Source organism: Mus musculus, chromosome 4 (genome assembly GCF_000001635.26).
Source record: "Mus musculus strain C57BL/6J chromosome 4, GRCm38.p6 C57BL/6J".
Taxonomy (NCBI): Eukaryota; Metazoa; Chordata; class Mammalia; order Rodentia; family Muridae; genus Mus; species Mus musculus.
This window is the reverse complement of record NC_000070.6, coordinates 84,599,974-84,614,176: the sequence shown is the minus strand read 5'-3', so window position 1 is coordinate 84,614,176 and position 14,203 is coordinate 84,599,974. Positions and strand designations below refer to the sequence as shown.

Below are 14,203 nucleotides of genomic sequence, written 5' to 3'. Positions count from 1 at the left end.
GGGAGGGGTCTCAATAGACATGAGCTTCCAGGCAACAATCTTGAAGATACACAGTATGGGATGATTCTTTTGTTTCAGATGATGTGCAATCGGGAAGTAGTTATCCTACATACAGTTTTTTTAAACCAAAGAAGGTGTCTTAGAGTAATTTAGCTTAAAAATTGTTCTTTGGGTCACTGCTTTTTGACATATGGTCGATTTCCCCTATAGCGAGATTTACTTTTTGGTAGTCAATTTGAACTTTTATATTAAGTATTTTAGTTTAATTGATAATTTTTGGATTCTTTTGAGATTTCTAACACAGTTTGTTAATGTATAACTTTGGAAACAGTATATGTCATAGTCCTCCACAGTGGCATGGCCATTTTTCTTACATCTTTGAGGGGTGTGGTCATAAAATAATCCTTGTGCTAGAAAATATAAGAGCAAGAAGAGCTATAAACAAAGTGTCAGGTGTGTAGAGGCTGTGCTTTGAGTTTTGGCATCTCTTCTCTATGTTCATGTTTATAAACTCTTAGGAGAGGTGAAGAAATGAGCAACATCTCAATTTCAAATACTTATGTTTTTCTACATACAGCTGTCTCTTAGAACAGTTTCTTACTTTTTTAAATAAAGTACTTATGTTTTGCTGTATAAGAAAGAAGAAGAAAATATCTTAGAAACATATCTTAAGCATATAATGAAATGATCGAAAGGGTTCTGAAGAATCCTTTAGAATCTATTTACTTTGTGCAGGTACCAGATGTTGATGTTGGCAGCAGTTAAGAGGGTCACAGGGCATTTAAAATCACTAGGCTGTGGGGAATAAAATTCCAGGTCTATTGCACTGAAAATTATTTAAAACTTGTGTTTACTCAGTGGTAAGTAGTACAGAAAGCATTTTTTTTTTCTATATTGAGTGTGTTTTAAACAGGTACCTTCGACATACATGATCAATGAAAATGCTTAAAACACGTTTCTGTCCCAGGGGCTCCTAGCACTGCAGGCCACTGGTTCCACTGAAGTCCGTTTTACAGAGCTGATCACTCGACATTTGACCTTGCTTGTGAGCTCTTCATTTCATGGAGTAGAGGGCTAAGGCTGTATAGCTGTGCAAAAAGGGGGGAAAGCCATAAGTGCTACACTTAGGTAGTATTTCCTTCGTGTTTCTGGCAGTAATTTTGAGAAGAAAATAGGACTTTTTATGCCCACTCCACTCCTGTTGTTTTTGCAACTGAGCTAAGTTTGTTTCTCACTGATAAAATGTAGTTTCAATGCCAAAATAGAAAGTAAAAAAAATAAAATGATTTTGAAGAACAAAACTAATTCCAACAGGGGGTACCTCTCTGTACTCACTATAGATTCTTATTTATTCTTGTTTTATGGGTGTCACACTTGAGTGAGTTAGGTTGCCTCCTTTTTTTGGTTTTCCAAAGGAGTTTAATATATAGATCTCCAGTTTGCCTCATTTCTTTAGTTAGGAAGTTTGAACCAATGCTGTAAGTGCAACGAAATCCATTTCTTCTAGTCTGTGTTATCCATCTTACTACTGTCCATCAAGGATAGTATTCCAGCTTCCTGTGGGAAGTACTTTAAATGCTCTATCAGGTGGTCAGAGGGGACGGGGCTAGGAGGCAAAGGATGATCTCTGCAGCTCCCATCTCTGAGATTGCGACTCACTTCTTCATTTTTACCACACCTTTCAGATTGTGTATAGTTATAATTATAGAGTTGAAAAAGGAAAAACTATGTGTGCTGAAGTTAATTTTTATACACCAAAGAAGTCCAGATGTTGCATGTTCTGGTTGTAGATCCTGGGCCTTGGTTTTATTCAGTGACAAAGAGAGGTGTCTTGTTATTTGTGTTCTCATGTGTCGCTTGACACTGGGGACATGCCAGGACATTTAGATTGAATTGTTATGTGAACATAGCTGATTATTCTTCACAGTCCTAGATGGTATAGCTTTTCATTAAGGTTATGTGATACATTATTTTGCCTCTAAGTCACAAGACTATACAGCATATTTCTGTTCTGCATATTGCAGTCAACTGGAACAGATATTTTTATATCTTTTTTGGGGGGATAATTCATATAGCCTTTTTCCATTTTTTATTAGGTATTTTCTTCATTTACATTTCAAATGCTATCCCGAAAGTCCACTATACCCTCCCCTCCCTGCTCCCCTACCCACTCACTCCCACTTCTTGGCCCTGGTGTTCCCTTGTACTGGGACAACCCAATCACAAAAGAACTCGCATGATATTTTTATATCTAAACCCATCTGAACACAGAAAACGTACAGTAAGAATGCAGTAGAAATGCTGAAAACGATGCACATGTAGGGGACACTTCTTACGAGTGGAGCTTATAAACCTAAGGCGAGGATGAGTTGGTGAGCAAATGCTGTGTGACTGTGAAGACCTGGAGCATTATAATAAACTCCTGCAGACTTTGTAAGCCCTGTGCACATAGTTCTTTAGCAATTAATCAAGTTACTAAATGTTTGCATTCTATAAAACTTGTTTTTAAATGCTCGAATCTTATACTTAGCTTAATATACATTGTACAAGGCTATTTGTTTTCAAGAATTTTTTTATTTAAAACCTTTTTTGATTAAGCCTAAGTCTGAAACAGTGTCAGAATCACGTCTTGTTATTCTGGAAAGTCTTCCGTGGTTGTGACAAGATGAAGATCCCCTTTGCTTGGAACCTTCTCTCGAGCCCTTCTGAGGACTGCCTGAGGATTCCTTTCAGAAATATATCTTATAGTAGTTTCTCTGGTTGGTTGGTTGGTTGGTTTCTTTCTTTCTTTCTTTCTTTCTTTCTTTCTTTCTTTCTTTCTTTCTTTCTTTCTTTTCTCCTCCTCCTCCTTTTCTTCCTCCTCCTCCTCCTCCTTCTTCTTTAAATCATAGATTTATTTGTAAGTAGATAATTTACCATGAATATTTTGTTACAACAATAAGGCCTTCATTTTCTTGTCCTTCAGTGTCTTTTTTTTCCAACTATGTGTACATTAGGTAATTTTATAAAAATCATTTCATGGCAGTCTGTGGGACCACAGTGTACACATGGTCTATTGTCAAATGAAACATTGTCTGAACAGCTAGCTGTCACACATAGCCACTTGATGTTTGGATTGGTAGTATGTATAGCCATATATCTTATATCCACAGGGTTTCTGATCACCAAAGATAGCAGTTGTTTTAAACTGATATATCATAGCTTACCATTATTGTCATTATTACAGTATAGGTCATATATATATATATATATATATATATTAATATTATATTTACTTGTATTTATATTGCTCATCAGTGTACTTGTGTAAAAGAAACAGTCTTATATGGTAGGCAGCATTGAAGGGAAGTTTTAGAATGCCTTTGTCAAATCTGTAGTTTAGTGGAGTATGTAAAACAAACAGTGCCTACTGTGTGATAAACGCCAAAGAGCTAATCAGTTTTGGATATTACTCTCAGTTAGAACTCACCTTAACTGTCCTATATTACAGTTACTTGGAAAAATATGTAGAAGTCTAGTGTTTTGAGTCAGTAGATTTGTAACCTGTGAAGTGTTATCCAGGGGTTAGTGCATCTAACTTCTGAGCTTTCCAGTCACTGTCTGTGCAGTGAGGATGCCAGTAGTGCTTTTCTTTGGGGTAATATGAGGATATAGGAATACCTTTTGTAAATTTATATGCAGTTCATTAACTTACTAAGGTGTTCTTGCCAAATGACCTAAATTAGAAGGAGGGTGATTTGGATCAAGTCCCTGAGTTCACTGTCTAGAGTCAAATTACATTTGTCCATTCTACTTGGAAAGGGGGGGCAATCAAAGATGTATGGTTTTAATCTTATTTTTGTTAGAGGCTATGACTACTCTAACCCCCATAGCTTCAATTAAAAAACTTGAAAATAGTTCATTTTCTGTTCTAATTACTTGGCAGAAATTTAGAATAGAAAGAAATGAGTACCAACCAACCTTTCCTTTGCACTTACAGATCAACAAAAGAGATTCTTGGGTCCTAGAGACCAAAGAAAGAATCAGCAGGAAGGCCCAGGGTGAATGATGGATTGCAGAGCCTGGCTGGTAATTACTTTCACTGAGCTAAAACATTAACTTGATACATGGGAGCAAGGCCAGATGAAAATCGGGAGCCGGACCTCTTCCTCCCTATGGACTGCCCATGCTTACCTTGTGGAGGTAGTTGTTTCTTTGGTGGGAGAGTCCAGTCCAGCTTCCTTTCCCGAGGCTCGACATGGATTTTCACCTACCACCCTGTAGACAAGGAGTGGTACCTTTATTTTGGCTGTTGTAATGATATGTGTTTAAGTCAGCCTGCTTTCTGAGATGGCAAGAGCTCCACAGTTTCTCAAGACTTTTTAACAGGATACCAGATATTAACAGAGATTTACTCGTCTTGGGGCTCAGCTATTTTTTTTTTAATTTTTCATAGCATGGGCTGTTGAACCCACAGCCTTGGGCATGGTTGATAAGCATCTTAGCATTTAAGTTCATTCTGGACTTTGAAGGCGTAGGTTTTGGATATTTGTAACATGTCTACTAAACAGATTTCTTACATTGAAGTGGAGAATATTGTTCTCTTCAGAAGAGCTAGGGGATATTTTTAATGACATATGATAGTTATTAATACTTCACTACTTCGCTATCTAGGAATGATTGTGAGTCCGTAGTGAAGCTCAGTGATGTGCTGGTGAAGCCGTGTAGTTTTCATACAAGCATGGTTTCAGATGGCCATAGAAGGTGAAGCACGTGAGAATGCATTCAGTGCTCTGTGCTCTTCATGTCTGCCATCACAGCATACAGTAGATTTGAACTCAAGTTTTCTGAGTTCAAGTTGATTATTACCTCATGGGAATAACAGTTATTGTCTTGAGAGGCTTATAGTAGATTAAATCTTAAAACCTATACTAAAGACAGAAATGGCACTAGATCTTGAACACTCCCAGACTGTTTACTTTTGTTATTTGCATCATGCTCCATTTCTCCAACCACCATGTTTTGTGCTGGTCAGGCAGTTCTCTGTCGTATGCCATATTGTTGAAAGTCTAACTTTCTGATAACAGAGTCCATGGTTTCTTGCCATCCCCTGAAGAGGCTGACCTGAACATCTATTGCTGTGCTAGCCAAAAGGGGTACTTACTGCTCTAGCCTGCCAGGGTGGGGGTACTTACTTCTCTAGCCTGCCAGGGTGGGGGTACTTACTTCTCTAGCCTGCCAGGGTGGCCATACTTTAGACTGTATGAAAAGAATGCTTATCAGGGTTGATGTTTCTGACATTCACGGAGAGACAGAAGGGCAGATAATGGATATTGAATTTACAGATGCTGTAAATTCTAATGTTAGATTTTGTATTTTGTGTATTTATGAGTTCGTTGTCTTTCTGACATATAAACATTTTGCACATGTGATTCTACAAATATATTCTCTTGGAACAGACATTCTGTGGAAGCATGATTTCATTGTTGAGACATCTAACATACTTTGTTTTCTTAGACATCTAAATTGGAGGTATACTATTTCAAATATCTATAAATACTCAGTCTAGCCGAGATAAAAGTTTAAGTTGTAAGGCTTCAATTATAAAATGTGTTAGGATGCGGTTCCTTTTTTTTATATTAGATATTTACTTTATTTACATTTCAAATGTTGTTCCCTTTCCTGGTTTCCCCTCTGAAACCCCCTCTCTGCCTTCCCACTGCTCACCAACCCACCCACACCCACTTTCTGGCCCTGACATTCGCCTACACTAGGGCATAGAGTCTTTCCTGTAGGACCAAGGAACTCTCCTCCCATTGATGCCCAACTAGGCCATCTTCTGCTACATATGCAACTGGAGCCATGAGCCCCACCATGTGTACCCTGGTTGGTGGTATAGTTCCTGGGAGCTCTGGGGGTACTGCTTAGTTCATATTGTTGTTCCTTGGGATGAGGTTTCTTTAAAGAGCTGAATTGTGTGGAATTTTAAATGGCACGAGAATATTATTGATAAAAAGGAGCATTTATTAAACATTAATTGAATCAGCGGTGACACTGTTAGTTGGTTTCCTCTCTGTGGGATGTCCTGTTGACTCATTGCCAGCATAGCTTAGTAGAAGGAACACAGGCTGTGGAATAATACTGGTTTGGTGGCTTACCTATTCTCTTTACTTACGTGCTTTGGAATTGGGTGTATTGTTTTCCCAAATCTTCATTGTCACAAACTTGGAGCACAGGGCTGGAGATGGTCCAAGTGGTTAAACACACTGTTCCTCTTAAAGAGGATGAATCTGGGGCTTGATTTCCAGCACCCATGGTGGCTCATAACGTCTGTAACAGGCATTCATGTGGTGCACAAAGCATCCATACACATAAAATAAAATAAATAAATGTGATTTTTTTTTTATAGTGAAGGTGCTACTTTCTTTGTAAGATTCCTAATCTTGAAGTGACCTGCTCTATCTTTTTTTTTTTTTTTTTTTGACCACAACATTTCCTTCAACCCCTTTCCTATATTTTGGAAGAATCAAATCATAGCAAAAGGGAAATTGGGACGTTTTTGTTTTTATCCTAGCATTTTTCTGTAGTTAGCCTTGTAAATCATGTCTTTACTGTGTAACTCTCGGCTTCTATAAATCTCAGGCCCTTGGGAATGAAACCCATGACAATCATGAAGTGTCTTACTTCAAAAAATGAGAAAACCAAGGAACTTCAATATTCTCTGCAGCAGAGTTGTGTGTGTGCCTCTCCTTAGCGTCACCTGGGGACGTGGAGAACAGCATAGCATCCACCTCTTACTGGCAGTGGTGTGCAGGGCGTGGAGGAAGCTTTAGGATTGAGTAGAGGGTTATAATTGTGTGACTGTCTGGCCTTCCTTGACCATTCTTTCCCCTTCCAGGATTCCTGTAACTGTCATCAGATGGTTCAGACTCCCAAATGTTTCTAATAATGCAGTGATGTCAGGAGTATGGTTTGTTTGTTTGTTTGTTTTTAAAGGCTGGGATTAGCAGTTACGGTTTTTCTTCAAGCATCTTTGGAGTGGGGAAACTTCTGTCAAACATGGAGACCTCTTTTCTGTCTTCACTAGAGTATTCCCACTACTTTTGCTAACTTATCCCACCATCATTGCTTTGGAATCTCCACCCTACAAAAGTTAGAAATTACTCTGTCAACATTGATAATCCCAGTTATACTCAGTCTCCACTTCTATACCACTCTTTCTGGGGATCTTTATAGAACATTTCATCTTTCTTGGGTCAGTTAAAGGCCTCAAGGAGGTTGAAAATTGGTCTAGACAGTGGATGAGCCCTGTGAAGAATGATTCAAGCCTTGGGGGTTTCCTGAGATAGATCCTGAATTATACCTGGTATTATTTGAATGCCTGAGGTCAAGGCATTTAGTTATCAGAACAGATGCTCCAATGGAAAGAACAAGGGGGCAGGGCACAGGGGTATGTGCTACAGTTTAGCTTAAAAATAAGAAAGATGTCATAAATTTACATTCGTACTTGTTTCCATGCTTAGGGTGGGCACAGACACAGGAGGGTGGCTGATGAGCTCAGAAGCTTTTTATTCTCTGGTTTTTAGGGTACTAGGTTTTTATCATTGTCTTAGTTACTTTTATATTGCTGTGCTAAAATGCCATGACCCGGGCAACTTATAACATAAGTTTTTGAGGTCCATAGTTCCAGAGGGTTAAAGTCCATGACCAGTGTAGTAGTGAGCATGGCATCAGGCAGGCAAGCGTGGTGCTGGAACAGTGGCTGAGAGCTTACCTCTCATACACGTGTGAGGGAGAGTGAGAGCTAATTGGTAATGGTATGGACTTTTGACAACTCAGAACCCACTGCTAGTGACACATCCTCTACAGCAAGGCCACGCCTCCATCCATTCTCATCAGTTCCACCAGCTAGAGAGCAAGCGTTCAAATACATGAGCCTCTGTGAACTACTCTCATTCAGACTACCACAATCATCATAAGTTTGAAAACATAAAAAACCATAATGGCCACATGTGTGTCCCTGTGCATTACATGTGTGTCCAGGTACATGCATGTGTATACACCTGTATGTCTTCTGTCATGAGACTTGACCCTGATACTACCTTTTACTTATTCTTGTCTCATACAATGAATTCTGACTACAGCCTCCCCTTCCTCTACAGCTCCCAGTTTCTCCCCAACATCTTTTCTCCCCCACCATCTTTCTGAAAAGAACAAATCTCCCAGGGATATCGACTTAACATGCCATAAAAAGATAAAATAAGACTATGTGCAAACCCTTACTCATATCAAGGCTGGAAAAGGAAACCCAGTCAGAGGAAAAGGATCCTAGGAGCAGGCAAAGGAGTCTGAGACACCCTCACTAATACTGTTAGGAGGCCCATTTAAACCCCAAGCTAAACACCCATAAGGTGTATGCAGGGGATCAAGTGAAGAGCCACGTAGGCTCCATAATTGCCCCTTCAGTCTCTTTGATCCCCTATGAGTCCTGCTTAGTAGATTTTGTGGGTCATGATCTCCTGGCATCCTTAAACACTGGTCCTACAATCCTTCCTCCTCTTTGGTGGGGTCCCCTGAGCTCTGCCTAATCTTTGGCAATAGGTTTCTGCATCTGCTCTCATTAGCTGCCTGAGGAAGCCTCTCTGGTGATGGGGCTAGGTACAAAGCTATGAGTATAACAGAACAGCATTCATTAGCAATTATTTCATTGGCTTTCTTTTTTGCCAGGTGTGTTGATCCTTAGGTGTCTGTGCCATCTAGCTTCTACTTCCTGGCCATCCAGGCAGATCCAGGCAGCGCTAGGCATGGTCCCCCTCTCCTGGTGTAGGCCCCAAGTTAGACTAGTCATTGGTTGGCCACTTTCACAAGTTCTGAGTCATCATCTCCCAGTACCTCTTACAGGCACGGCAGTTTGTAGGTTGAAGATTATATGTCTGGGTTGGTGTCCCAGTGCTACTACTGGAAGCCTTGCCTGGTTGCCAGTTCAGGCTCTGTGTTCTTCATTAGTAGGTGTTCTTGCTAGGATCACTCTCAAAAGTTCCTGGAAGTTTCTACTATACTAGGTTTCTCCATCACCCTCTAAATGCTCCCCAACTCCAGTTGTCTTTCCCTATATTCTCTCCCTCTGTCTCTCCATCTCTAACCCAATTCCTCATGTCATAGAATACCAACATTTAAAATACAGAAAGAACTCAAACTATGCATCAACAAACCAAATATTCCAATTAAAAATAAGATACAGACTTAAACAGAGACTTTCAAATAGTGGAATCTCAAATGGCTGAGAAACACTTAAAGAAACATTTAACATTCTTAGCCATCAGGGAAATGCAAATCAAATCTACTTTCAGATTTCATCTTATATCTGTCAGAATGGCTAAGACCAATAACACAAGTACCAGCCCATGCTGGCGAGGATGTGGAGCAAGGGGAACACTCCCCCATCCCTGGAGGGAGTGCAAACTTCCACAGTCTCTTTGGAAGTCAATATGGCTGTTTCTCAGAAAATTTGGAATTGATTAAGACATACCATACCACTCCTGGGCATACACCCAAAGACACTCCATCTTATCACAAAGACACTTGCTCAACTGTGTTTATAGCTGCTTTATTCATAATGGTCAGAAACTGGAAACAACCTAGATGTTTCTCAGCCAAAGAATGAATAAAGGAGATATACATTTAAACTATGGAGTATTACTCAGATGTTAAAAAAAAATGACAGCCCATGACATTTTCAGACAAATAGATGGAACAACAAACAAACAGACACACAGACAAACAAACAGACCATCATCCTGAGCAAGGCAACCCAGACCCAGAAAGGCAAGCATAAGTGGATTTTAGTTGCTATAGATAATCATACTGCAGTTCACAGGCCCACAGAGGGTATATAACAAGAAGGGAGGGCTCTGGTGGGGGTGGTGTACATGGATCTTCCTGGGAAGGGAAAACAGAGTAGATTTTGTAGTTGGACTGGGGGCAGGTGGAAATAGGAACAGGAGTGACACTATTTTTCAAGGAAAGGAAAAGTTGTCTAATCGTGAAAGGACAGTTAATTTATCAAATATATACATACATACATACATACATACATACATACATACATACATACATACATGATTCATTGACTGATCTAAATCCCTATGTTCTTCCCCCAACGCTAATTCTCCATAGCAAAGACTTACTATAAAGAGGCGGGGGTTATACTGGAAAGTGTAAAATTAATGATAACGTAGACTGTTGTTCTGATTGCTTTTGTTGTCTGAGAAATCCCTCTTTTTTAAATGCTGTGGTGAGTCTTACAATAGGAAAACAGTTCCCTGTCCTCTGGTATTCCAGATATCTAATGGTAAAGTATTTTCTTAGCCACCGCTGGATACTGATAGAACTGTCTCTTTTCCTTCCTTCCACCGAGCAACCCCTCAATAGTTTTCAGACGGATCTTTACAAATAATTGAGGCAAGTACTTGTGCCTAACATTGAAAACTCTGATGCCCATGCATGCCCCCTCTTTCCAGATGGCATAGTGTGGACCAGGAGCTTGAGGGTCCTAGATCTCAACAAAGAGGGAGGTGCCTCAGGATTTCAGTTAAAGAGATGGGCAGCCTTGAGAGTAGGCAATGGACTGAGTTTTCTCCAGTGCTTTCCGAGAGGGACTTTGCTAGGAGCGGGAAGAGATTACCTCCTACCTACAGTTTAAGACATTAATTGCTTGCAGTAAGGCTAAAGGCAATGAGACATCCCTCCTTTCTGAGGGAGACTCTTACCACAGTGAGAGAGGCAGAGCTGTGATGGGTACTCAGCACTGGGCATCACCCCTGACTTACTGTTTTATTATCTTAAGTTCCCTTCCTAGAATTCTCACCCTCAGTGTAGAAGCTACAGACCTGCCATCAGCTTATGCTAGGCCTGCCGTTATGTGTTCTGACTCAAAAAGGAGCATAGTTACTCCTTTTTCTTCTCTTCTGTCTTTATGGTGCTGGCTAGGGCTAAATCTGCTTTCTCTAGTGCTTTGGGCCTCCTTCCTGCCTTTGAAGCTTTTGTGTCTGCCTTGTAGCTGTTTTCTTCCATGTGGTCAACCTCCAGCTTGGCTTAACTCAAACTCTTCTCCGTTCGATTCTCTGACAGCTGCTGAGGTTTACAGCTTACCGGCTTTCAAGGTTTTCTGTTCAACTTTAGTAAAATTTTCTTTGAGCATCTAACAAGAAGTCACATAATGTATTCAATTTCAGTAGAATCTTATTTATTTATTTATTTATTTATTTATTTATTTAGTGATGTTGCAAGCCTTGGTTGGCAAGCTCTCCTTTCTGGTAAGATGGTGAAGTAGACAGTTTTCTCCCCACATGGAAGCCCACTGATGGTGAAGTCACCGTATTAACTAACTTGTTTTTACTTCAAGTGTCACCTTCTTGGAAAATGTGGTAGAGTAAACTGTTATTTTATCTCTGCTGCTTACAGACTGAGTCTCTTTCCTTAGTCATGTTACTTCTGCTTTGGGCTGTTATGATGACAGAGAAAGCCTGTTCTGAGAAACGTGAACAACCGTTGTCATTCTTAGAGCAGGTAGTTTTCATTGCTAGTGTTCTTTGGCCTGCCATGTTTGCTTGAGTGTCTGAGTTTGGTGACAGTTCTGTTATTATATTAAAGATGTTTCCTGCCATATATTTTCCATTTCAGTTAAGAAAACCCACTTTATTTCCTAAGATGAATTATAACTAGGATTGTTTGGTACTGAGAATCTCTTCTCACTTAATACCCCTAATGAGATACAAATGTTCAAAATGTCCTTATGAGCAGATTATATTTAGAGAGGAATCCACTTATTTTAGTTAACTAATAATCCCTTTGCTCCTGTATCATACATCCTTATTAGGCCCTCAACATTCCGGCTCCTTATGGAATTCTTGTGAGATCAGACCTTTGCAAGCAGTATGATTCACTTTCAGGGTCAGAGGTATTGAGAGTGTCAGTGGAATTTGTTGATGCTCCATACCTTGTTGTAATAACGCTCTTTTTAGACACATTTATGATAAATACAAGACTTTTTCTATTCTTACAAAGTGAGTTTTATTAGTTCTCTTCTTGTATTTATGTCAGTTTTCTATAGAATAAGATAGTGGAGTTCTTTGAGTTTTGTTTTGTTTTTGTTTTTTCCGCTCTGCTCTCCTGCCCCTCTTACCTTGGAATGGTTTTCTAACTCAGTGATCATTGTTTGTTGTACTTGATGTGTGTCCCAGGAGATTGAACTGGGTATGATGCTGAGCGCTACTGAGCAAGATCTGTGCAGCATCCAGGGATCAGTGCTGTGTACCCTTCCTGATAACCGTGTTTATCTTGTACAGAAAGCAGAGAGAAACAGCATTTTGAACAACTTGATTTGTGAAGTTGCTTTTTGAGTTCAAATCCTGGCTTTATTGCTTACTGTTGGCCTATTTGTAGAAGAGTTATTTGACTTCCTTATTCTCTGGTATTCAGACAGTGGTGATTATAATGCTGCTTGCCTTGTGGGTGGCTACGAGGATTCTGTGAGCACATTAGAGAGTAATGCCAGTTGCATTCTCCGTGTATATTTGTATTGTAGTGTCTAGTTGAATTTCTACAAGTATTGTCTAATAGTATTCTCTCTTGGTCCATTCAACCGATGAAAAGATATTATTGACTCTGTAAAAGGCATGTCATAAAAACATAATAGTAGCACATAATTTTGTTACTGGTATCACAGTTGGAATTGTAGGACAAATTTCTTCTCATCTATTAATCTAGATGGAGTTGGGTCTTCTGGGACCTCTCTGCTTCTTTGATATTATAAGATGTAGGAAGATTCTCAAGTTCTGTTTTTTAAATCTGTGGTGATTCAGTTCATTCATTTTAAAAGTCCTTATTAAGTATAAGTGTGTCTTCTTTTACATGACTCTGGCCTTTACTTGCCATGGTTAATTAACACCAGTTCCCTATCAGTATAGTCTAAAGTTCAGAAATCATGTTAATGAGTTATACTTCACTGTGTTAATGGCATTAGTTCTTTCTCTTACTTGGTTTATGAAGAGACAGACGTGAAGTTATGTTGTCCCCTTGTCTTTGATAAACTCATGTGACAGTTCAAAAGAAGTGATAATGGAAAAGAAATCTGTCAAGAAAGCGCAAAGTAAAGCAAAGAAATGGAAAGTATTCACACTGAAAATAAGATTTGAACTCATTATGCACAGGGTTACTGGAACAGTATCGCTGACCAATGGAACATCAAGCCTCACAGTTATAGAAACTGTGTGTAGTTGGGAAAGCTGAGGGATGGGTATCTAATTGATTATAAATTGGGAGACTGCTCATGTCAGAAACGGTTGGGAAAAGACACGAAAGGATGATGGCAAAGGCTTCATATTAAGGACACTCTCAGTGATATTATATAATTGTGGAAACACAAAGGATGAAATAATTGAAGTTGATCCAACCCAAACTTAGAGCCACGAATTCATCAAGGCACAGAAGAAGTACCTAGTGAGCACTATTCAATCACAATTCTTGTTTGTAAATTCAACAACACACCTTGAAAGTGTGAGGGAGAAAATAAACTCTTTTCTCCTGCCCGTTATTGGTACCACTGTTATTTTTCTCACCCCTGTAGTTTAGTCTTTTTTAGAATGTAATACATATGTAAATCATATAGTAAGTATTTGTAAGTGTGGTGGTTTCATTTGAGATTCATGTCTGTAGTTGCATGCAAGTACCTTTGGGGTTTAAGCCGAACTGTGAGACTTGACTGAAGATAGAGTTGGGAGGACTCTTGTTGTAACCTTGCCAGGGTCTGGTGGAAGAGATGGAGAGTAGAAGTTCAATGTGAGTCCTCGGTTCAAGAATCCTGCAGGAGCTGAAACATGTCTCAGCTGAGGCCCTTAGGAGCTGAAGTGGGTTCGAAAGAAGGGCTGGCCTGGTGTGGTGAGGGGTGGGGTGACGCCCAGCAGGCTATGGGGAGGGGAAGAAGGTACTTTCTCCCATTGTTCTCTGCTCTTTGCCCAAAGTACTTTTCTGGCTACCAATTTGGCTTCATTAAATGGCTCCTTTTCTTTCCATTCCACCTTGAAAACACAAGACTGTGCTTTCAGCGTCGGGCTTTGGATCATTACTGTTGTCAAATCGGGTGTCAAGTTTATAGGGACCAGTCTTTGCTGCCTTCTAGGGATGGCATGGCCACTGCGCTCATGAATTCACACTGCTGTGCATG

General features: G+C 39.7%; 1 protein-coding gene across 20 annotated transcripts in view; it reads left to right on the top strand.

The window, feature by feature from the left end:
• Nucleotides 1-14,203, top strand: part of Bnc2 (basonuclin 2) — a 409,226-nt gene that overhangs the window by 61,853 nt on the left and 333,170 nt on the right. For 7 of the 20 annotated variants that reach the window (XM_017320204.2, XM_017320210.2, XM_017320208.2 and 4 more), the window contains one exon: nucleotides 3,980-4,068. The exons of 7 other annotated variants lie outside the window; for them this stretch is intronic. In XM_017320204.2, coding sequence (XP_017175693.1) covers nucleotides 4,045-4,068 — 24 coding nt within the window. In that variant the 5' untranslated portion in view covers nucleotides 3,980-4,044. Of the gene's footprint in view, nucleotides 1-3,979; nucleotides 4,183-14,203 lie in introns of those variants that run through there. 6 more of the 20 variants (XM_030253551.1, XM_030253550.1, XM_030253554.1 and 3 more) reach the window with 2 other exon arrangements.